The sequence below is a fragment of the Silurus meridionalis genome, chromosome 20, assembly GCF_014805685.1.
Source record: "Silurus meridionalis isolate SWU-2019-XX chromosome 20, ASM1480568v1, whole genome shotgun sequence".
NCBI lineage: Eukaryota > Metazoa > Chordata > Actinopteri > Siluriformes > Siluridae > Silurus > Silurus meridionalis.
The window spans coordinates 3,406,136-3,428,748 of NC_060903.1; the positions used below are offsets into that span (position 1 = coordinate 3,406,136).

At 38.0% G+C, this 22,613-nt stretch overlaps 2 protein-coding genes and 2 non-coding genes across 12 annotated transcripts in view; 2 read left to right on the forward strand and 2 right to left on the reverse strand.

Moving 5' to 3' along the window:
- The window catches only part of adcyap1r1a (adenylate cyclase activating polypeptide 1a (pituitary) receptor type I), a 28,396-nt gene extending 26,056 nt beyond the window's left edge, over positions 1 to 2,340 (forward strand). For 4 of the 7 annotated variants that reach the window (XM_046877142.1, XM_046877140.1, XM_046877145.1 and 1 more), the window contains 2 exons: positions 389 to 430; positions 1,949 to 2,340. In XM_046877142.1, coding sequence (XP_046733098.1) covers positions 389 to 430; positions 1,949 to 2,173 — 267 coding nt within the window. In that variant the 3' untranslated portion in view covers positions 2,174 to 2,340. The remainder of the gene's footprint in view (positions 1 to 388; positions 431 to 1,948) is intronic. The other 3 variants (XM_046877144.1, XM_046877143.1, XM_046877146.1) reach the window with 1 other exon arrangement.
- A 4,584-nt stretch (positions 2,341 to 6,924) lies between these two features.
- Positions 6,925 to 20,625, reverse strand: ghrhra (growth hormone releasing hormone receptor a). Of its 3 annotated transcripts, XM_046875915.1 has the most exons (14): positions 20,609 to 20,625; positions 20,273 to 20,460; positions 19,261 to 19,369; positions 13,117 to 13,224; positions 11,925 to 12,025; positions 11,708 to 11,805; positions 11,461 to 11,593; positions 11,080 to 11,233; positions 10,887 to 10,947; positions 10,620 to 10,689; positions 10,417 to 10,508; positions 9,395 to 9,524; positions 9,059 to 9,100; positions 6,925 to 7,850 (listed from the first exon to the last, which is right to left on the reverse strand). In XM_046875915.1, the coding sequence occupies exons 2-14, from the start codon at positions 20,330 to 20,332 to the stop codon at positions 7,698 to 7,700; spliced, it is 1,311 nt and encodes a 436-aa protein (XP_046731871.1). In that variant the 5' UTR covers positions 20,333 to 20,460; positions 20,609 to 20,625; the 3' UTR covers positions 6,925 to 7,697. The 3 variants fall into 3 exon arrangements, with proteins under 3 accessions (XP_046731871.1, XP_046731870.1, XP_046731872.1); XM_046875914.1 differs by lacking the exon at positions 20,609 to 20,625 and having other exon boundaries at positions 20,273 to 20,582; XM_046875916.1 differs by lacking the exons at positions 19,261 to 19,369; positions 20,609 to 20,625 and having other exon boundaries at positions 11,779 to 11,805; positions 20,273 to 20,582.
- On the reverse strand, positions 13,759 to 13,841 carry trnal-uaa. The gene has a single exon. It is a non-coding gene; the product is annotated as a tRNA-Leu (tRNA).
- On the forward strand, positions 15,826 to 15,908 carry trnal-uaa. The gene has a single exon. It is a non-coding gene; the product is annotated as a tRNA-Leu (tRNA).
- Positions 20,626 to 22,613: the final 1,988 nt, after the last annotated feature.

A 22,613-nucleotide genomic window follows, 5' to 3' on the forward strand; every position in this document is an offset into this window, starting at 1 on the left:
TGATTTGCAATGTACATAATTAAATACATATATACACATATCGTATGAACAGTGCCGTGTCTGATGAGAACCTGTAGTTCATGTCGTAATCCTGACCCACCTCACACCCTCATTTAGATGATCAATTATTTATTAAAGCTGCTTGAAAGAAACAACAACTACAGCTAGCTTACAGTTACAGTACAGTAAATGGCGCAGCAGGTTCGAAAGAAAACCCGTCCTGCTTTTTATAGTGAAAGTCTCTTTTATTTGGAGAGCTGGTTATGATTCAGTGTGAAAGTAATATCACAGTTACACAGAGGAGTGATGGTGTGAACGGGGATGTGCTGGAGTTCTCACAGTTTCTCAGTTTCCCAAGACCAACTGTATTATTGCTTTTTCTCTCCAGGGTTTCGTGGTGGCCGTGCTCTACTGCTTCCTGAATGGGGAGGTATGTATATGTGTGTGTGTGTGTGTGTGTGTGTGTGTGTGTGTGTGTGTGTGTGTGTGTGTGTTTGTGTGTGTGGCCTTTGAATATTGTACTTGTATTAAACTTGGCATACAATAACCATCATGATTTTGACACCTTTGTCTTCTCATATCATGGCGTCCATGATGATGACTAGCGAATTGTGCATGCTAGTATAGCTACATTTACTGTATGCTAGTGCTAACTTTTAGCAACAAAAATAGCTTTTTAAAATCTTTTTGGATAATAGAACAAGACTTCAGAAGGGCCTTTAGCATAAAGGAGAAATTCACCCTGAAAACACATCATATCGGTGAGATCGGTTCGTTAAACGGCGCCAATTTGGTCTTTTTTTAAGTTCGTAAACAGGATTTTGCGTTACCCAAAATGCCTTTTGAGTCTGAGGTAATTGTGGTAGCTAGCAGGATTTAGCCTCTTTTCCTCATTTCAAAGCAGCAAAGAAACTGTCTTTCTGTCTCTATCTCTCTTTTCTTGTTTCTCACTGTCTAGTTCCCTTTTCTCACTCTGTCTCTCCCCCTACTGTCCATCTTTCTTCGTGTTTTTCTGATTTCTCTTTGCCTCTCTCTTTTTCCATGTCTTTCTCTCACTCTATGTGTTTCTTTTTTGTGTCTTTGGAGGTCTCCCTCTCACTGTCTGTGTGTTTCTCTCTATCTCCGTTTGTGTCTTTCTTTGTTTTGCTCTCTCTTTGTCTTCGTGTCTCTCTGTCTCTCTCTTTGGTTGTATCTTTCCCATTTTTTCTCTCACTGAGCTCTCTCTCCCTCCCTCTATGTGTCTTTCTCTTATTCTGTCTGTCTCTCTTTTGTGTTTTTCCTTGTTTTGTTTCTCTCACACAGTGTTTCAGTCGATCTCTCTTTGTGTCTTTCCCTGTTTCTGTCTCTCATTGAGAAAAAAGCGAGAGACTGAAAGAGAAACAGTAAGCCAGATAATGTGTGAGAGAGAGCTCACACATTCTGTTCTGTGTCTCAGTCTATTTCTCTTTGTGTCTCCCTGTTTTGCTCTCTCTTTGTCTTTCCCTCATTATGTGTCTCTCTCTCCTCTCTTGGTCTTTCCTTGTCTCCCTTTTTTTGTGTGTCTCTCTCTCGCGCTTTGTCTTTCCTAGTTTTGCTCTTTCTGTTTTTAACTCCTTTTCTATCTCTCTTTTTGTCTTTCCCTGTTTTTTCTCTCTTTGTCTCTCTCTCACACTCTGTGTCTTTGTGTCTCTCTTTGTGTCATTCCCTGTTTCTCACTGTCCTTGATTCTTTTTCTGTCCTTGATTCCTTCTCTAAGTCTCTTTTCTTTCCTCTGTTTTTTCTTTTTTTCTTATCTTCTTTGCTGCTCACTGTCTCTCTCTCAGTCTGGTGTGTGTTTCAGGACTGAGTTTTCCTTTAGCTTTCTGCACTCGTCTGAGAGTCATAGCGAAGGGGTGGGTTTTTTTGGGCAGGTGGGAGAGTGTGTGACCCCCTTGCATCTGAGTCCATTAAATAAAATGACCTTTTCAAGTTTCTGCCTGAAGGTGCAGTCAGAGATCAAGAGGAAATGGCGCAGCTGGACGGTGAACAGGTACTTTGCTGTGGATCTGAAGCAGCAGCGCCACCCTTCGCTAGCGAGCAGTGGCGTGAACGGGGGAACGCAGCTCTCCATTCTGAGCAAGAGCAGCTCACAGATACGCATGTCCAGCCCCCAGGCCGAGAGTGCCACCCTCAACCTGCCAACCTGAGCGTCTGATTGGACGAGCCAGCTTCTGAATCCGCCCCTTCGATCTACTCCCCCCTCTGTCTCATTAAAAAACCCTGCTCTAACTGCAGGGTCTCGTTTCCTGGACAGGCTGAAGAGGCTTTCTAATTATCAATATCAGTCTATAAAAAAAAAACACACAATACAGAAAATATACACAAAATAAGAATTTTGTCCACAATCCATTCGAGGGTCTTTGAACGACTGGAAATCGATTCCAAAAATAAAACCCCCGAGATCCGAATAATCGCCTTTTTGTCGATAGATTCCGGATTCGATGTTTTTTATTTCAGGACTAAAAATTCAATCCTACAGCAGTGTTAGAGATCAAACTCCTGGGCTGCTGGGACACGAAAACAGTCCCCTGGGTGTTTTATTCCTCTTTCATGCCAGCAAGCTAGCTACCGATTCGAACGTGTTCTTTGAATGAACATGTGACCTGTATTTTTGTCCATTTAGAGTTACTTTTAGTGTTGTGGAAGACTTCCTCTCTATTTCTTTCTGTGTGTCTTTTTCTGCCTCTTTGACTCACCCATTACCCATTTGACTCTATCTATCTCGGTCATAGTCTTTCTATCTCTATCTCTGCCTCTCTCTTTCTGTCTCTCTCTTTAACTCTCTTTCTCTGTCTTAGTTTCTCTCTCTCTGTCAAGATCTAGTCTCACTCTTTCTCTTTCTCTCTCTCTCTCTCTCTCTCTCTCTCTCTCTCTCTCTCTATCTGTCTGTCTTGCTCTCTTACTCAGTCAATTTGTCTTGGTCTCTTGCTCTATCTGTCTGTCTTTCCTGTTTCTCTCTCTCTCTCTCTCTCTCTCTCTCTCTCTCTCTCTCTCTCTCTCTCTTTTACTTTATCTCTCAGTCTCTCTCTCTCTCTCTCTCTCTCTAGATCTCACTCTTTCTTTCTTGCTTTCTGTTTTTCTCTGTCATGCTTTCTCTTTCACTTTTGCTTTCTCTCTGTCTCCCTCTCCTTCTCTGTCTCACTCTTTTTGTCTTGCTCTGTTTATTTCTCTCGCTTGATAATAAATCACTAAAACTGGAGACTCCTTCCATGAACATCAAATAGCTCTTACATTTCAAATATATTCCATTAGATCCAGTCGACATGTTCCTCATTCATCTTTCCCAACACTGTTACAGAGATTTGGATGAAGCGGTATATTTTTCTCTTCTGCAACTTTACAGTCGTGTTCCGTGTTATTTAGAAATCGAAGTGCGACAGATTTCTACATTATTCTTAAAGAAAGTGTTTTCGTCGTCGAGCGTCGACAGTAAGAAGTGCCAAAATCCGGTCTTTTGATATCTGTATAATAGTGTCGTTTCGTTTTGTTTTTTTTTTTCTTTTCAGTGTGCATAGAAAAAAGTTCTCTAAATATTTTCCATCGCCTATAAAAAAAATGCCAACACCTCCATAACCAAATGTGGGTGTCAAAGAATTTTTTTTTAAAGAAATTATTTTACTATCAGCCGCAAGTACAGAGTATGTCAACTACATAAAGACTCGGGAGTTAATTATATATATATTGCCATATATATATATATATATATATATATATATATATATATATATATATATATATATATATAAAGGGAAAAAAAACAAAAAACGGAAAACTGCAAATAAACAAATTTAGGGCTAAAGATTCTTTACAAAGTCTGATGTCACTTGTTCGAGTCACACAACCAAAATTTTGCTGACAATCATAATTTTTCCTTTTTTTTTTTTTTTAACATGTACTTACTGTAAATTGTTTGGCGGCATAAACATTGCGGTGTTCTCTACATGTGCTTTTGAGTCTCGTTTGGTCGGAAATAAGTGTGTGTGTGTGGAGTATTAGTGCAGCTGAACAAGTCATTATTCTGTGAATTTAGAATAAAGTCATGTGCAATATAAAAATGCTTACCTGCCTTGTTATAATCTGTACATCTTCTCATCTGCTCAGAGTTGGATTTGTGTGTATCTGTAAAACGAATCCTGATATACTCTATATGGACAAAAATTTGTGGACACCTGATCATAAGATTGGGATGTGCTTTTTAAACGTCCTATTCCACATTTAATCCTCATTTGCTGTTATATTATTCTCCACTCTTCTAGGAAGATGTTCCATTATAATTTGGGGTGTGCTTGTGGAGATTCATCATCTCACAGGGGTGTTAGTAAAGTCAGGTATTGATGTAGGTAAGAAGACCTGGTGTGAAGTCAATGTTCTAATGAACCCCAAAGGTGTTTAATAGAGTAACAGAGCTCTATTGAAGGTCATTTAAGATCTCCCACACAGTTCCAGTTGGAGAAGAACCTCATATGGCATAAGTCAGGTGTCCCAGGACTTTTGACCTAACTAAAGGTGTCAATAAAATGGTAATTAACCCTAAAAGAAACAAGAGAATGAAAGCAGTTTTTTATTTCAGTACAGGAAAATGTGAAAATATTGAACGCGTTTGGAAATGACATGTTTGCTATGTGCAGTATTTAATTGATAGAAATGAATTGTGTTTTTGTTTCTCATTTAGTTTTTACTTTATTTATTTATTTTTTAAAAGAACTATTTATTTCCCATGAGTAACACACTTGTAATACTCGCGTCCTGGGTTCAGCTTGTGCACTTATCCGCTCATTTCCCTGTTCACTTCTGCAATTCATTCATTTTCAGATATTTTTCAGTATCGTTAAAACACAAGAAGAGTACAGAGGGAACATGTTTTTTATGGTTGAGATGCAGAAATTTTGAATGTACAGAGGAAATATTATTTAAGTAGAATAGATGGAAGAAAACAAGGAGGGGAGGAAGTTTAAAAGAGAGGAAGGAAGGAGAATGAAGTGAGGAAAGAAGAGGAAAATGGAATAAATAGAGGAAAAATTGGTGGAAGAAGGGAGCGAGGGAAAGTAAAAGGAAGGGAGAGAAATGTAGGACAGAGGAAGGGAAGAAAAAATTACGGAAAGAAGGAAGAAAGAAAGGAAGGCTAAACAAGAGAATGAAGTGAGGGAGGTAGTAAAGGAAGAACAGGATGAATGGAGGAAAATGAAGAGTGGAAGGAAGGAAGGAAGGAAAGAAGGAAATTAGGTGAGGAAGGAAGGTAAAAGGTAGGATGGTATGAATGGAGGAACAATGAAGAGTAAAAGGAAGGAAGGAAGGAAGAAAGAATGAAACATTAAGAGAGGAATGAAGGAAGGGTGAAAGAAAACATGAAGAAGGAAGGAAGGAAGGAAGGAAGGAAGGAAGGAAGGAAGGAAGGAAGGAAGGAAACATTAAGAAAGGAATGAAGGAAGGATGGAAGGAAGGAAACATTAAGATAGGAAGGAAGAAAGGAAGGAAACATTGAGAGAGGAAGGAAAGAAGGAAGGAGAAATGGATGAAAGAATGGAAAAATTATAGGAAAGAAGGAATGGAGGAAAATGAATGAATACAAGAAGTTAGGAGAAAATGAAGAAAGGAATGGAAGAAAAAGAGGGGAAAAGCTGCTGCTTTCTATGTTCTTGACACCAGCTGTCTTTCTGAGTGAGCGTGCTCAGAAGGTAACGACCATGTCTCAAAGCTGTTATAAACCAATGCCAGCTGTAATAGTGTGTGTGTGTGTGTGTGTGTGTGTGTGAGAGAAAAAAAGAGAGAGAGAGAGAGAGAGAATGTATTTTTTTGAGTGTGTGAGTGACTGTGTTTACTGAATTTGCCTGCTTAATATGTCATTGCATTCATCTCTCATTCGTACGCTCCTCATGCCGAGAACCTATTCGACTCGTACAGCAGCCGAGCTCTGCTTTTCGAACCCATGAATGTACCGAAGCGAATTGTATCGTACTTTCAGAACGAGTTTGCGCTGTGTCCTGTAGCCCTGATGGTTTTTTTCCTTCTTCTTTATTTCTTTTCCATGATGTACAGTAAAAAAAAAAAGAAAAACAAACACGTTTTTTTTTTTTACATGTCAAAATGTCCCTGTAGATGAACTTGCTATTTCTGATGTCTGTGCCAAATTTTGTATCAGTATATGGATTTTTATTGTCTGCTTGAAAGTGATATGTGGAGAGCCGACACGCTCTGACATCCCCTCAATGTTTATAGGCAGTGGTTGTCAACAAATGGACAAAAAAAACGAGAACTAAAACACGGCCTTGAAAACGGGGACGCTGGTTGTATAATGTTCTTTGAGAATACATAAATAAATATAAATATATTTATTTCTTTGTAAAAGTGCCAAAATATTCAATAAAGTGATGAGTCAGTAGATGGATGTGATGCGATTCAGGGTCTGATTTTATTTAAAATATGATACACATGCATAAAATATACACACAATTCACTATATTGCCCAAATTTTGCAGACACCTGGTCATAAGTACTAATTTGCTTTTATAATTTCCTTCCACTCTTCTGGGATGATGTTCCACCAGATTGCAGGATATTTGTGTTCATCAGCCACAAGGGTGTTATGAAAGGCAGGTACTGATGAAGGTGAGGAGACCTGGGGTGCAGTCAGCATTCCAATTCATCCCAAATGTGTTCAGTAGGGATGTGATCAGAGCTCTATAGCAGCAAGATCTTCCTCTCCAAAACATGTAAAGCATATCTTCAAGGAGCTCGCTTTGTGCACAGGGCACTGCCAATCTGAAGCAGGTTTGGGTTTCCAAGTTCAAGTGAACGCAACATTATTATTATCCGAAGACGTCCTGTACAATTGTGTTCCTCCGGCTTTGTGATAACAGTTTAGAGAAGAACCACATATGGCAGGAAAGCTCAGGTGTCCCAATACTTTTGGCAATATAGTGTATATACAACATCCCATAAAAAGAATAATATTACACAATGTGTTTAATAAAAATGTTTATGCTGTGTACAGATTTGTATTGTATTATATTCAGTCAGTTGTCTTGGGTTTCATCAGTATTTTGAAAGGTTCAGCAAACGCTAAATGGAATTCATGCTAAAGAGCAGAGGAAGCTTTTACCTACAGTGATTTATTTCTGTATTTCTGTGTGTAAAATACACTGTACATACAACCAGCATTTGAAGAACAGATTTTAGAAATGTACCACAAGCACAACGTATAATTTGGATAAAACGTCTATAAAGGTGCCAAAGGTCAAAGGTATAAGGAAAGGCCTCAAGTACCTTTTACAAACATCTCCACTTAACAGGAAGTTGTAATTCACAGTTATGAGGTTGTCCTGAATTGACCCACAGATTGACCTGAATATTAGGAATGCTACAGTCTTTTATGGGAACACTAGAACCATTTCTCTAATGCTACACAAAACAATGGCTTTAAAAATGACTTTAAAAAAAACGTTGTGCTCAAAATGTTACTCATAGCTATTATATAGCATTTAAGCAATGCAAGATCTTTTCAAATGACCTATGTAAAGCAGGTCACTGGCTTCACCCTTCATTTTTTTTTCTTTCTTCAGCTTATTCGATCCTATTGCTTTTTCATCTATTCATTCCATCTCCGCTCATCAATTCCGAGTGTCTGCCCTGTATATCGCATCCTTTTGCATCACATCCTGATTAATACAGCTCAGGGACTTTCACAGCGATGTGACTTTAATGGAACTGATATGTGGTGGTTCGGCCAGTTCCAGGACACTAATCTGAGTGACTGTGATGCGCCGCTTTTTACCAGGACTGAGCTGGTTCTGAGAGTGCCACCTCCACAAGCACCTCTTTAGCTCAGCCTGCACCTGAGGAGAAAAACAGAAACAACAGAGTTGAGTCCTGGAACTGAATAATCCTGGGTTGACAGCGAAAAGATTTGCACAGAATTTAAGAATCAATGGATCGTCCCTGAATGCTGATCTGAAGTCAAGATACTGTAACAGAAGCGTTAAACAAGGTTAAACCCATAATCTTCAGTGTTAGTCCATCTATTTTTTACGCAATGTGTGGGAAAATTGCACTAAAACGCAGCTATACAAACACAAAGTAACAAAATACTAAATAACACCAAACATATATCAGTGACGGGCCGTGCATTTCATATCCAGGCTTTCAGTGGTGTCCCATCTGAATCAAATCACCTCCTAATACCATTGGTATTTCACCATGGCTATAGAAACAATCAATATTATACAGAAACGCAGTATCAGAGACAGAAATCGCATACAGCAAGAATGAATGTCATTATTAAAACAAGAAACCTAATGAACACAATTCAACACGTCTCCTTTCACTGCAGCCACAACTGCACCGCCTGCATACATCATCTATAGCAGAAGCATCGATATTAATCTCATAAATTCACCCTGGGTTTTCATGCATTTTTTTGCAAATTTTGCAGGAAAAAAAAATGCAAAAGTATAAATGATTCATGAAAAAGCTTAAATGTTTTGATCTTTTTTGGCCGACTTTTCCTCACGATGTCCAGCTTTTCTTGAAAAGTCCATCTTGAAAATGTTCTTGTACGTGTATCTGCAACCAAATCAATTTCTCTATTGGACGGCATCTATAGGGCTTTGGAGTGACCAAATTAGAGTCTGATTTGTTCAAACAACATGAACAACATGAACCTACCAAGAGCATGCACTGTTCATTTCTGCTGGCTTTATGGCAATACGTGATGTGAGGGCGGAAATCTGATTGGATAGAAACTCCAACCTGGATTTATACTCTAAGATGTAGTGCACTGGAAAGAAACGCTATGAAATGAAGAGAATAAACTATAGGGAAATAATTGAATACATATTCATAGACCAATAATATATTGTAAGTCATTGATTTAGAGTAGGCCTTGCTGGCCCTTATGGCCTGCCATTTACTATATATATATATATATATATATATATATATATATATATATATATATATATATATCAAGATGTATGCACACCTAAGATGCCCTTAATCACTGTATTCATGAACTACATTGATATACCACCACACTACTGCATACCTCTCCATTAAGAAAGCAGTACAGAAGAGCGACCACAAAGCCCTGCAAAAAAAAAAAAAATTGTGAACTCAAGAATGGCAACACATTTTACCCTTTTTTAGGATCATACACATTGCATTTTTTACACATTGTTTTCTTTACCTTTTAATGTTCTTAAGGTAAATAGTTTTAAATAATACTTCATAGCCCAAATGTATATAAATGAAAATACACATTATATACAACAATTTGTATTTGTATTTTAATAATTAGGATTAAAGTTCTTGTGGTGATGTCATGTTTTTGAATTTGTGTTTAAATGCTTAAAGTTTAAGGATAAAGGTTTCTCACACACACCTGGAAGGAACCCAGGCCAAGCTCAATGTAGAGTCGTGCTGTTTCTCCCGTGTTCTCTGGCAGGAAGGCGAACACAGTGTAGTGCATTCCAAACAGCGGGATCAAGAACAATGTGGACTTAGCCAACCTCCTGTAAAAAAATCCATCACTTGTGTTTAGCTCATGTGTACAGTTAACTTTAGCAGTGAGTGGTCGATTAGCATTTATCAATATAACTCAAAAATCTACTCATAAAGTTCTGTTAGATTGCCTCATGCAGTTCTTTTAGCAGCTATTATCATTAGCATGTACTGACTTCATAAATTCACACAGAAAGTCCTGTCAGATTAGCACTTATAGTTCCATAACTAGCAGTATAAGTGAAAATTCCTTTTAGAAAATGCCGACAGATCAGCCTCTGTGACGACTCAGCTAGCAGTGAAGACTAGAAATGTTCCTCAATATGACTTCAAAATCCCCTCAGAAAAGCCTGTTATGTTAGCTGATGTCTTTAACTGGTTAGCTTAACGAGTTACAGTTCAATAACTTTTGAATATAAAGAGGTTTTCTAAAGTCCTTTCAGAAATGTTGGCAGTAGCTCTTGTTAGTGAGTTTTCTAGTGTTGATAAAGACAGTTTTATACAAAATGTGTCTCGAAAGTGCTCTTTTAGGACATTCTGTCAGGTTAGCTGTTGTTATCTTGGTGATTAGCACTGACAGCAAACATAAAGTGTTTATTTTTTGTTGTTGTTTTTACTTATAACCAATATGGATTCTCTCAGAAAAGAATGAAGGAGATGAAATCTTCCAGAAAATTCTATTGAGTTCACTCTGATCTTTTTAGCTTTGCTGCCGGCAATACATATTAGGAAGGACAAGGAGAAGATGTTTATAAACATGCTAGAAATACGCCATGAAAATGCTTTTAGAAATCGTGTTAGCAGGCTGGCTAAAAAGTACATGAGCGTATTGATGTCAGCAATTTCCTTCTTCCTACTTCCTACTTATATTGTATATTGTATATATACAATTATGCGACTCACATGAAATGGCCGGTGTCATTGCCTCCAACACCGGCTGACTTGAGCTTCTCAACCAGGATCCGGATCACATTTAGGAAGATGATAATGTTGGCCTAACAAGCACAAACTCTATATAAACCTTGGTGTTAGAGCATTTATGAAAGATAATTTATTGGCTATAATTCACTGATATAAAGTACGTTACTTATTACGTCCTTACTCACAAACAGCGATGCTGTTATCGGACCTTTGATTATCCACCACACACCTATGTTTTCTGTGTCATCCCAGCAACTGTAAAAACCAGCAGGATTTTTTTTACAATTACAAGCCTTGTTCAAGAGCCCAGTAGTGGCAGCCTGGTGGTGCTGGGATTTAAACTCATGACCTTCAGATCAAAAGTCCACCATTGCACTACCACTATCCTAGAATCAATTAAAGCCATTAGACATGTGCTACGTGTGGTAAATAATTGGTCGAGGTTTACGTACCCACTGTTGTCATAGAAATTGCGTGTCAACACCCAAACAACAAGGACAACCGATGGCACACCTGGTAATACAAGAGAATACTCGACTGTAGCTCTAATAATAAAGTTAGCTTTGAACAGGTCAGATCACCAGTATGGCTTTAACCAGGAACAGCAAGAGATATATCCAGAACTTATCGTATTCATGCACTGACCCCATCCAGTCAGAATGTACCACCAGAAGTACTTCCTCTGCAAGACAAAGGTGAGAACGAGCAGAGTCTGCAGGTACATGCCCTCCACCAGCAACCAGAAGTAATTCGCCAGGATGCTGAACTGGAAGAAAGCTACAGCGGATTTACACGTTACCTAAAAAAAGAGGAAAAAACACATTTAAGAAGTATTCTAAGAATTCCAGAACACTGGAGGCAGGAGCACTGTATTGCTGTGCAAGGGCACTATTTTGAAGGTGATAGTGTGTAAATGTACAGTAGATAAATAAATACGTTTCTTGTAAACGGAGCTAATCTCGAAAAATGTTGATACCACCTCATAAATGTAGATATAATGTATGTGCTTTAATCCCTTTCCCTTACAGTAGACATAAAGCAGTGATCCAGAGACTCGTCCGAGAAAAGAACAGCATCTTTGATGAAGACCGCACTGGCCCGGAGAATGAAGGAAGAAAAAAGATTGATGTGTATGTAGTTCCTGGTGCAGTGGAACTTCCTGTGATCAGAAAATAGCACAGTCATTTTTTAGGGCGTAATTTTAATAACCCGATGAAAATTTTATGAAGAGGAAGATCTTGCTTCACTATATATATCACAAGGAAAAATTTGCCTGAAGAAAGTAAAGACTATGATAGCTGTTATGAGAGATATCAGGGATGTGGCATATCCTGCTGTGTACACCTGCTTAAATGTTGAGAAGTAGGTTGTCTGAAAAAAAAAAAAAAAAGAAATTAAGGTCAGAGATTTAGGCCACGCTGATGTATCCTCTACTTATTTAGTTGCACTGACATAGGTAAGGACACTTCTATGCTCTTAAACTCATGTACCTTAGATTCAGGCTCTGCATCATTTCCGAAGTCACAGGCTTTCTCGTAAGGTGGATATAGATCACTCCAGCCTGCTGCTGTGCAGTTCCTGTAGATGTAACCTGAAAAGTTCAACATATTAGACACAATTTGCAACCTTCCTGGCTGTGTCAATAGACAGGGGAATTAGCTTCCTTTAGAATTCCCTTACAGCATAATGCCATTACTAGATGTTTTGGACAGCACTAAATAATGACATAGCCTCAAACTAACTGAGAAGTTACCACAGGTGCCTCATGCTGAAGGGTACTTTTTTGTCTCCTTGCCCTGTTTAGCCTTATAGCGTTTTGTTGCATCATCATAATCGTGATTTGAGGAAAGCACTAACAGAGGTTCAAAGGGGCAGGTATTATGCTGCCCCATGGTCACTGTAACAAGCATTAAATATTGATGTGCATTAAGTGTTTAGCTTAATTTAGTACAGTTTTAGAATTTAGTATAGATTCTTAGTATATAAATAGTAGATTATATCCGAATAAGTTGACAAAATATTGGGGTTTTTTTGTGCAAAAAACTCCAGCAGCAATAAATATGCAGAAATGCAGGTGCTTTTCCCAGAAGCAATAAGTAGCAATTAAATGTATTATATCAAAAGACTCCAGATATTTGCTTGAGGAGACTTTCAGACAATAACTATCAGGATGGGGCCAGGCTCAAAAACATTTGGTTCATCTGAAACTCTGGGCAACAATCACCTCAGCCTAAATTATACCAATTTCAAGACAATCAATGTCAAGCTTTTCCAGACACAAAGATCCTTTGAGCTATGTGAGCTATTTTAGCCCCAAACTTTTGATAATACTGCTACTGTCTAAGCCTTATGAGATTTTGCATGTTAATCAGTTAGTCACTCACAGGACCCAGTGAAACCTTCAGGTATCAAAGGCAGGTGATAGTGTGTGTTTACACAGGAATAAAGGCATCTGCGACCCACTTAACCAGTCCTCCAAAGTACCAAGGTGCTACACTGAAGGCATGCCAAAGTAAAGTAGGTTTTGGTGTCGTTGCAGGAGAGGACGCTCAAAATAACCATGTTTTTGCCGTGAGAAAAAGTTTAATTCAAAGAAATACCAAAATGGGTTCCTCTCAGCGGTTTGCTTTGATTACGTCACCTTGATGCAGAACACAGCACTGCAATTCTTTGTTTGCTGACCTTGCTTGGTAGAAAGGTGGTGGAAAACATCCAAACAGGACACGTTAACCACCTGGCCGATGTCGGCTCGGAGCCAGCAGCGGATCTCGTCCCATTCCGTCTTGCAGCCTAAAACAACGTGGGAACAAATAGCAGCAGTCAAACGAAGGTGACTAACAATTAGGGCACGCAGAAATAAGTGTAGTAATAATCTCAATACAAGTTATTTGGCCAAATAGAAGACGTTTAATTAAGTAGAGGTGGAATAAGTAATATAAATATCTCCTGTTATATTCACTGCTAGCCAGCTGGATAATAGAATTAAACATTTATCACATTCAGAACATGTTAATGACCTGCAAAATCCAGTTGCTCTTCAAACTGAACTGCAGTTATTCAATGCAGTCTTTATCCACACAAAATCCACACCAGCTTTCACTTTAAACTCAATGTTCACCAAGATTGACGTTCCATCCAAAACAAACACCAGGTCAAACATCAAAGCTATGTTAGATTATTTGCAAGAAAAATGATCTTCAGAGACCAAAAAAGACCAGAAACATTCAAAAGTTTACTTTACATTTTCAGTCACAACGAATATCAATATTTTACAAAAACTGGTTTCAAGTAACTTTCAACCATGACAGTCTTAAGCTTGGATCCTACCAGGAGTGGGGCTCGAACCCACGAGGATATTAACCCATTGGACCTTAAGTCCAACGCCTTAACCACTCGGCCATCCTGGTTGACAGATGAACAGATGGACAAATGGATAGATTGATATATGATGCTCTACATAACTCAACTGAAATACTGTATATTCAAGTGCTGCTTCCCAGTCATTCAATTCCATACAAGTGCCCAGGAATAACTGCAGATTTACCATGACCCTGCCCCTGATCAATAAATTCCCATGGTGTATCAGGTTACGGCATTTCATTTGGAGTACATGATTTTCTTGTAAAGGGATTCAAATCCACAAAAACTTTCAGTGCACTGCACTCTTGTTTGTATCACAATTAATCAAATAGTACATTCAGATTTTTATGAGGCGTTGAAAGCAGGGTATGGGTCATTGTGAATCTGCAGTTAGTCCTGGGAACAATGGGCACTTGTATGGAATTGAAAGACTGGGAAGCAGCACTTGAATATACAGTATTATAGTTGAGTTATGTAGAACATCATAAATCTATCTATCCATCTGCCCAACTGCTTATGTGTCTACCAGGATGGCCGAGTGGTTAAGGCGTTGAATATCCTCGTGGGTTCGAGCCCCACTCCTGGTAGGACCCATGCTGTAAATTTCGTTAATATTAATATTTTTAATAGCCAAATAACCATTTCGCTAGCAAATAATGTACCATAGCTTTGATGTTTGACCTGAGTGATCTTTTCCAGTTGATTTGTTTTGGATATAACCCCAATATTGGCGAACATTGAGTTTAAAGTGAAGGCATTAAGTATGGTTTTGTGTGGATAAAGACTGCATCGAAAAACTGCAGTTCAGTTTGAAGAGTGACTGGATTCTGCAGGTCATTAACATGTTCTAAATGTGATAAATGATCAATTCTATTATCCAGCTATCTAGCAGTGAAATTGTGGTCAGGGATTTTAGCTTGCTTTTAGCTTAATTTCATACAATCCCCAATGTACAGTATTGTCCTTATTACCAAGACATAGTGATTGTTACGGGGCCCATCTTAGCTTCCAGGTTACAGCAACTTAAACGCAAAGGTGGAAAGTAATGAATTACATTTTCTCCTGTTAACTTAACTTTATTTTTTTTTGTTTACTTTAACTTTTTAAATTAGTTTTTAAAATCTGTAATTTGGCTTTTACTTGAGTGTGTTTTGATTAAAGTATTGTACTTAACTACATTTTAAATCATATCTGTTACTGAGTAAAACATATAAATAAGTAACTTTTAGCTAACACAAACAAGACTAAATGTTTTTTTAAGCCTGTACTGTAAATGCAATTAATTCAAAATCTTTTCCTAATAAACTATAAATATCTAAGGCAAAGTCCACACTGATGCATTTTCATTTAAAAAAAGCATAATTTTCTCTCCGTTTTTGCCTTCCGTCCACACTGAGATGGAGTTTGTTAGTCAATGAAAACGTAGCCTTTTAAAAATGGTCTCTAAAGTGGATCGATTTGAAAACGGCAGGCAGAAAAGCAGCAGGTTGAAACTTCTCACGATTTGCGCATGCGCAGTACAGAGACGTGAGCGTTTTCAGACGTTTCAGAGTGGATGAGCAAATTTTGGGAAATTATTCAAAACTAAAGTGGGAAAGCGAAGTGTTAGATGAAGACCCCGTTTTCAAATATATACGGATTAGTGTAGACATAACCTGAGAGTTACAATTTAGTTTGGTCACTAAGGCCAGATAATATTTACAGCATAATACGACACAAAGTAACAAGCGGATATGGTTCAAGTGTCTTTTAACTATGATAATCTGAAGTCAGGGCTTGATCAGGAGTCAGTGGGTTTGAATCCCTTTACAAGAAAATCATGCACTTCAAATGAAATGCCGAAACCTGATACACAATGGTAATTTATTGATCAGGGGCAGGGTCATGGTGAATCTGCAGTTATTCCTGGGAACAATGGGCACTTGTATGAATTTGAAAGACTGGGAAGCAGCACTTGAATATACAGTATTATAGTTGTTATATAGAACATCATAAATCTATCTATCCATCTGTCCACCTGTTTGTTTGTCAACCAGGATGGCTGAGTGGTTAAGGCGTTGGATTTAAGATCCAATGGATGAGTATCCTCGTGGGTTCGAGCCCCACTCCTGGTAGGACTCAAGCCTGTCATAATTAAAAGTCACTTTAAATCTTTTATGTTGGGAAATGACTCAAAACTAAAGTGTGAAAGCGAAGTGTTTTAGATGAAGACAACGTTTTCAGATTTATCTGGATTAGTGTAGTGTATTTTTTTATTTATCTGGTTTTTAATTCTCTGGTTTTGCCCATGTGGTTTGCACCTCACATGACCTCCAGCCAGTGGTGGACAAAATACCCAAACCATGTAGTAGAGATAAACTCGGGGAAAAAAAAGTAGATGTAAAATATGACTCCAGTAAACGTAAAAGTGCTTCCTTTAAACTTTCACTTGAGTACAAGTATAAAAGTTTTTGCCTTCAAATGTAATTTAGTAATAGTAATTTAGTAATGTACTATAGTAATATTTACCTTCTTCACACAATAACTTTTCCATTTGGGTCAATTAACGCTTTCGCTAACGCATGCCCCGTCTCTCACCCAATGCGATTCCACTAACGTGCCTATTTATAGCACATTTATTCGGAGAGTAAATCTTACTACTGAGAGAGATTAACAAAAATCAACAGGAGTCACAAGTCGCTTCACTTATAGAGTACAACGCCTCTGGAAATAGTCTTAAAGCGTTTCTGTGGGAGAATTTCTCTCAGACTTCTCTCACGCTGCCCCTTTGTTTTACTCCAGTCCTCAAATAAGCTTTATTTATTCAAGGATCAAAAAGAAGCAGCTCCATGTCATCAAGACATGCAAATCATCCCAATCTCAATATCCTATGGCCATAGACATGAAATCTACTGGATCCAGATGTACATTTTTTTTTTTTATGTTTTATGTAACTATGGAAAACTGACTAAAAATAACTTGAAACTAGTCACATTTATCTCCATGTGCATCTTGAGCAGCGTTCCGCCATGTTTAATTAGCACGACAAGGTTAATAGGAGCTCAGCATGGCTAAATATATCTATTTCTGAAGTTCACTGAGGTTAAGGTCTTATTGGATGGCGTTTATTTCAAAAGCACATCCAGAGCAATATTCACTGGTGATTCATCTCAGTTTCAGAAAGAAGTGGTTAAGACTTTAGACTTCACATTTTAATACCATGATATACAACAAATGGGGCCTTCAGGAAAAGCCCCTAACCCCCTTAACTGCTCAGTTGTACAAATTAGAAAAAGTCACCCTGGATGTAGGTTATCTGCCAAAAGCCACAGATTTAGGGAAACTGTAGTGGTAGGGAAGTGGTTTCTCAGTAGTTAAGATGATGGACTTCTGATTGGAAGATTGAGTTCAAAGAAGCTGCTTCTGGGTTTTTGAGCACAAGCCCTAACTGTCAAGTTCTCAGTTGTATAAAATGTGATAACTGCACAAGGTGGTATAACCAAATTTAGACTAGCAAGTGCTTTTGCTGAATGTTCTCCCTCAGACACCTTGAAACATGGCAGTGGAACTCGCGGTCTGGCCCCTATGGATGAATTCTCGATGCACAATGCCACGAATGTAAAAAAAAAACACAATGAACATGCACTTGGTTGAGATGCGGATCTGACTCTCTATTTTTGGTCATGAAGATGATGGGCTCTTCCACCGAGAAGACTGTTGCTTCTCTAAAGTTTCGTCACTGGTAATGATCCTTGACATGGACGACGGGTCATTCATGAGTTCTTGACAGATTTCGATGCAGTGTTCAGGGTCAGCAGCCTAGGGAAGAACTTGGCAGCAACACGGCGCATGTTAAAATTAGGATCACCTGGACTGGTCCAATGACACGCCGACAGCGATGTTGTGTATTGTCTTCCTGATCTCTCGTAGTCTTCCGGTGATGTTTCTTCTGCTTTTGAAGTTCATGTCAACGACTCAATCAAGCATCGCCATAAACTCGTCAGATTTCACGACAAATCTCCACAAGCACACTCCAAAATCTAGTGGAACATCTTCCCAGCAGAGTGGAGGGAAATATAAGAGCAAATTGGGACCAAATGTGGAATGGGTTGTTCAAAAAGCACATACCAAACTTATGACCAGGTGTCCGCAAAATAGTGTAGATGATTTATACAACTGAGCAATTCGAGGTCCTTCTTCAAGATCAAAGCAGTACTTGCTTGGTGGTTCTGGGATTTGACCTCTTCTCCATCCAAGCCATAAAAAATGGGGGTCAAACCCATGAGGGAATTTATCTATTAAGAATTAACCCCAATACCTCGGTCATCCCGGTTTGTTTAAAACACGTAAAACAGACAGACAGACAGACAGACAGACAGACAGACAGACAGACAGATATACAAAATGAGAATTTAAAGGTGGAGTAAGACAGCGCTGTAAATGCCCTGCAGTTGTATCTGGTTCTTGCTCTCTTTCCTCATAGTCTGAATAAAAATCTTCTGGTCCTTCACTGATGCCACAGCCTGGGTGGATGGACATTTGGGTTTTCCTGCATGATATCAAATGCTCCTCACAGGTGGTCAATGGTGATATTGGATTAAAATAGGTTAAATTGGATAACCTAAAAGCTGAGCCATACTAGGAGTGTGGTTCAAACCTACAAGGTGATCTGTCCTATGGTTTAGTTCAAATGTTTTCCCTGAACTAAAACTGAAGGTCCCAATGTGGCTTACAATTAACTCATTGATAAAATTGAGAAATTTATGAATTGAGAGACCAGCAGTGGCATCTTTGATGGGTCTGGGATTCAGACTCTGTGGTTAAAGCATAGGTCTTACATGAAAAAGAGCTTTTACAAGCTGTCAGTTTTCTATTGTACATTAAGTCAAGTGTCTAAAGTCACCCCTCCTGGTTCACTGCTAAACTGTGATTACTTCTAGGAGTCATTCTGCACAATGAGTCCTACACTTAAAAAGTCAGGATCAAATGATTGTAGAACCCCTGTTTTTACGAAGTTTTATGAAAGCATCCTGTAAGGAATAGTTGTCGACTGGTTGAATTTTCTTCATGGTTTCGATGTAAATTAATTAGATTGTTACAGCACTCATGTTACAGTATTTATCTCCTGAATCTTGGCCCGAGTCAGAAGCACTACATTAGGAATATCTTTCAAGGGAAGATTTTTAGCCTTTTGAATAGTTTCCTGAAGGTGTCCAGTTAAAGCAGGGTTCAACAAAAGGTTTTACCAGGAGTCAACACCCCAGACAGACAGACAGAAAGACAGAAAGACAGACAGACAGACAGACAGACAGACAGACAGACAGACAATTGCCCAGATACACAGATAACATTCAGAGTTTCTCCAATATCTCAGAAAAGTGGTGTTATTGATCTCACTTTCCCAATCCTACTGTACATGAACTAGCAGTATTATATATAGATGGAAAAGGTTGATGACAGCGTGGAGTAAGACAGCACTGTGGATACCCTGTGTTTCCGTCTGGTTCTTGCTCTCTTTCTTCTTGGTCTGCATGCACAGCTCCTGAGCCTTTATGTGCTGAGAGATGATGGCACAGTCAGAGTGGATGGCCTCCACCTGCAGCCCAAACCATATGGAAAGAACAAATCAAACCATAACAATTAAAGGCATAATATAATAATACTACAACACACTTTCTTTCCTGTCTAGAAACATAGTTTATTATTAAAAAAAATGTAAATGAAAGTGCAGCATCTTGGGATGCAACCATGTGCCTAGTTTGTTTAACAGAGTAATATCTGTTAAAAAATTTATAAAATCCTCTCAACAGAGTTGCAGGCTGATTTATCTAAACTTTGTAATCCAGCGTACCATTGTAGATTTATTATTTTTATAGATAGAGACTTAAAGCACTTTTGTACGTCGCTCTGGACAAAGGCGTCTTCATTAAGGCGATCTGTCAGTAGCATGGAGGTCAAAGTAGCTGGATAATATGTAAATGTAAAAAAATGGCTATATATTAGACTCATATTTGATATAAAAACTAATAATAAGCATTCATTTTTAATAGCTTAAAAAAAAAAAGGCAGCAAATTGTAACTTTAAAAAAATGGATTTTTTTTGTGATTTATTTATAAAAAAAATTCTATTGATTTATTTATTTTTATTTACTTTTTCATTTTGGTAAATATTAATAATAACTGTATATTCTTTATATCTTTTATTTTTTTAAATAGAACCATTTAATATATTAGAATATTTTCAATAAATATCTATTATAATTCTATTATAATAGAATAGAATATCTATTATAATTATAATAATTATATAATAATAATTATTATTATTAGTAGTAGTAGTAGTAGTATTAATAATAATCAATACTAACAAAAACATACATTTACATAAAGTTTATTTTAAACAGGATTTTTTTTTTTTGCTAAATTTATAAGCAGCTCACTTAAAAAAATGATATATATACAAACATTAAAAACGTATAAAGCAGAGAGAAGAACTCACCGTTCTCCAGAAACAGGTGATTATCCACACATATAATGCGTCCATGTGCAAACTGGCCATAACAGACCCCCGAGATCCGAGTGGTTTTAATGTAATAACCCCAAATAAATTCACCTTGTAGTCTGGAACACGAAGCTCGGACTGACCTCCTCACTCAGAAAAAGCGCATCATGCAGGAGAGATTGCAGCTAAGGGCAGGAGAGACACACACACACACACACACACGCTGGCTCACACACTCATACACACATACACACACACTAGCTGATACACTCACATATACTGTACACCAGCCTTTTCTCTGACACACAAATGCATACACAGGATTGTACATACTCTGGCTCTTACACACACACCGGTCGGTTTAGTCTCAATTCACACACTGCCCTAATAAAGTGTGCTTCAAGATAGTCCACTATATTTGAGGATATTTCATTTATACTTTGCTAAAAAGGAGTGTACTGTAGTGAGAAATATATACCATGTGACCTTTAATTAATTATTACTTACACAATATAATTAATTGGGCTCAATTGCACTAAGTATTCATTCAGTTTTCAACAAAATTCACTGATTTTTACATACTGTCAAATTTTTCAGTCTTTTGCGTGTTGTTTTGTGTCACGTTTTTCTGTCAGAAGACCTGCCATGTTCCTGTCATCCTTTAACATGCATGTGTTAGTCTTTATCATGTAGCAAGAATTGTATTTAATCCAACATGGGCATCAGTCCATGGCCACGCTGTTCCCGTTTTTGGTCTTGGCACCGTTTATTCTGACTGTTAATTATATCTTAGCAGACGGAAGCTTGTGATTGCAGTAATTTCGACATGACAAGACTGTGGCATGACCACTGCTTAATGAAACACACAATGGGAATTAGAAATCTGGGAATTAGAAAATAAAATAGGCAACCGGAGAAAAACAGTAGTGGCAACATGTTTAGTGTTTAAAGTTTTCACTGTGATGTTTCGTGATAAATTGAATTTATTGAATAGAGGAAACGTATTAATGAAAAATGGCTTAAAAGAAAATACAGACTTGCACCGAGACACCGAACCTGGTGAGGCGATTAGCGTGACAACTTCAAAACACCTCAGAACATTTTTTTCTGATATGAGTCATGTGAACAGTACAGCAAGAAGAGATACTTGTATGAGTTATGGAGGGAAAAGGAGTGTTTGTATGACGTTTCTATTATCAAGGCATTCATGAACAAGATCGTTTTTGTTTACACAGTGTTGTGTATACACAGTGTATGTATATCATGTACTGTATTTTAGAGCTTTAGCTGAGATTTCTATAAACATCAGCAGAACTGAAACCAGCAGGAATACCACAGCAAGCGTAAAGCAGCTTTATGTTAAGGTTTTTTCCGTTTTTGACAGAAAAAGTCCAACATGCCTTTACGTTTCTGTTTGACTATTTGTATAAAACATATATATATATAAATATAAAAGAGTCAAAATTAAAACTCCACTGAAAAAATATTTTAAATCAACAAAAATTTGTTTTACTGGAATTAAGCACCAAAATCAACCATGGTGCACACATCCGGCAATTAAACATGTCCGTGTGGAAACACCATACACCATTATTACATTAAAACATTAATAATAAACATTTATTTAATGGTGCACTAATTCCTGTTCATTTCCATGGAAAGTTTTCAGTCTTAAATTCCTGAAAGTTTAGTAGTTTATAGTATTATATTGTATTACATAGTAGAAGCAGCATATAGTAATATATTAGTTTACATTTGCTAGATGTTGTAGCCGTGTCATTTGTGTTTAGCTGTGTTTGGGCAGTTAAACACGTGACTGGACATAACAGCTGAGCTTTTGCTTGCCCTGTGGGATCACTATTACATTTTTGATTTGTCCACCCCTTGTAATAATACGTATCAGAGATAAGACGTCTGCAGTGTGGCCAGCTGTTGAACTGCTGCAAAAAGATCATGCATTAACCGAGCTTCATTTGTGACATAAACTACGGCGATGTTTGGAGTCTTAAGTCAGTGTTTTGGGCCAAAATTGGTGCTTTGCTAACGCTCAATTGGTGCATCCATTTCTTTTGATTGGTTTTTAAATTTTTAAACAAGTCCGCTTCTCTTAACTTATCCGTCACTTCTTCCTTTTGCCTCTGCTCTTTTACGCGATGAGATGGACAATCAGAGGGGTTCTCAATCCCGCCCCAAAGGAAGTAGGTGGACACAGGCAAGGCTCGACCAATAGCGCAACCAATAGCGCATTTTATCACACCAGCAAGTTGTCCACCGCTCTCTGGTGTTCAACGAAACGGAACCCGGCTACGCCCAGCCCAGAGGAGGGGAACCAGATTCG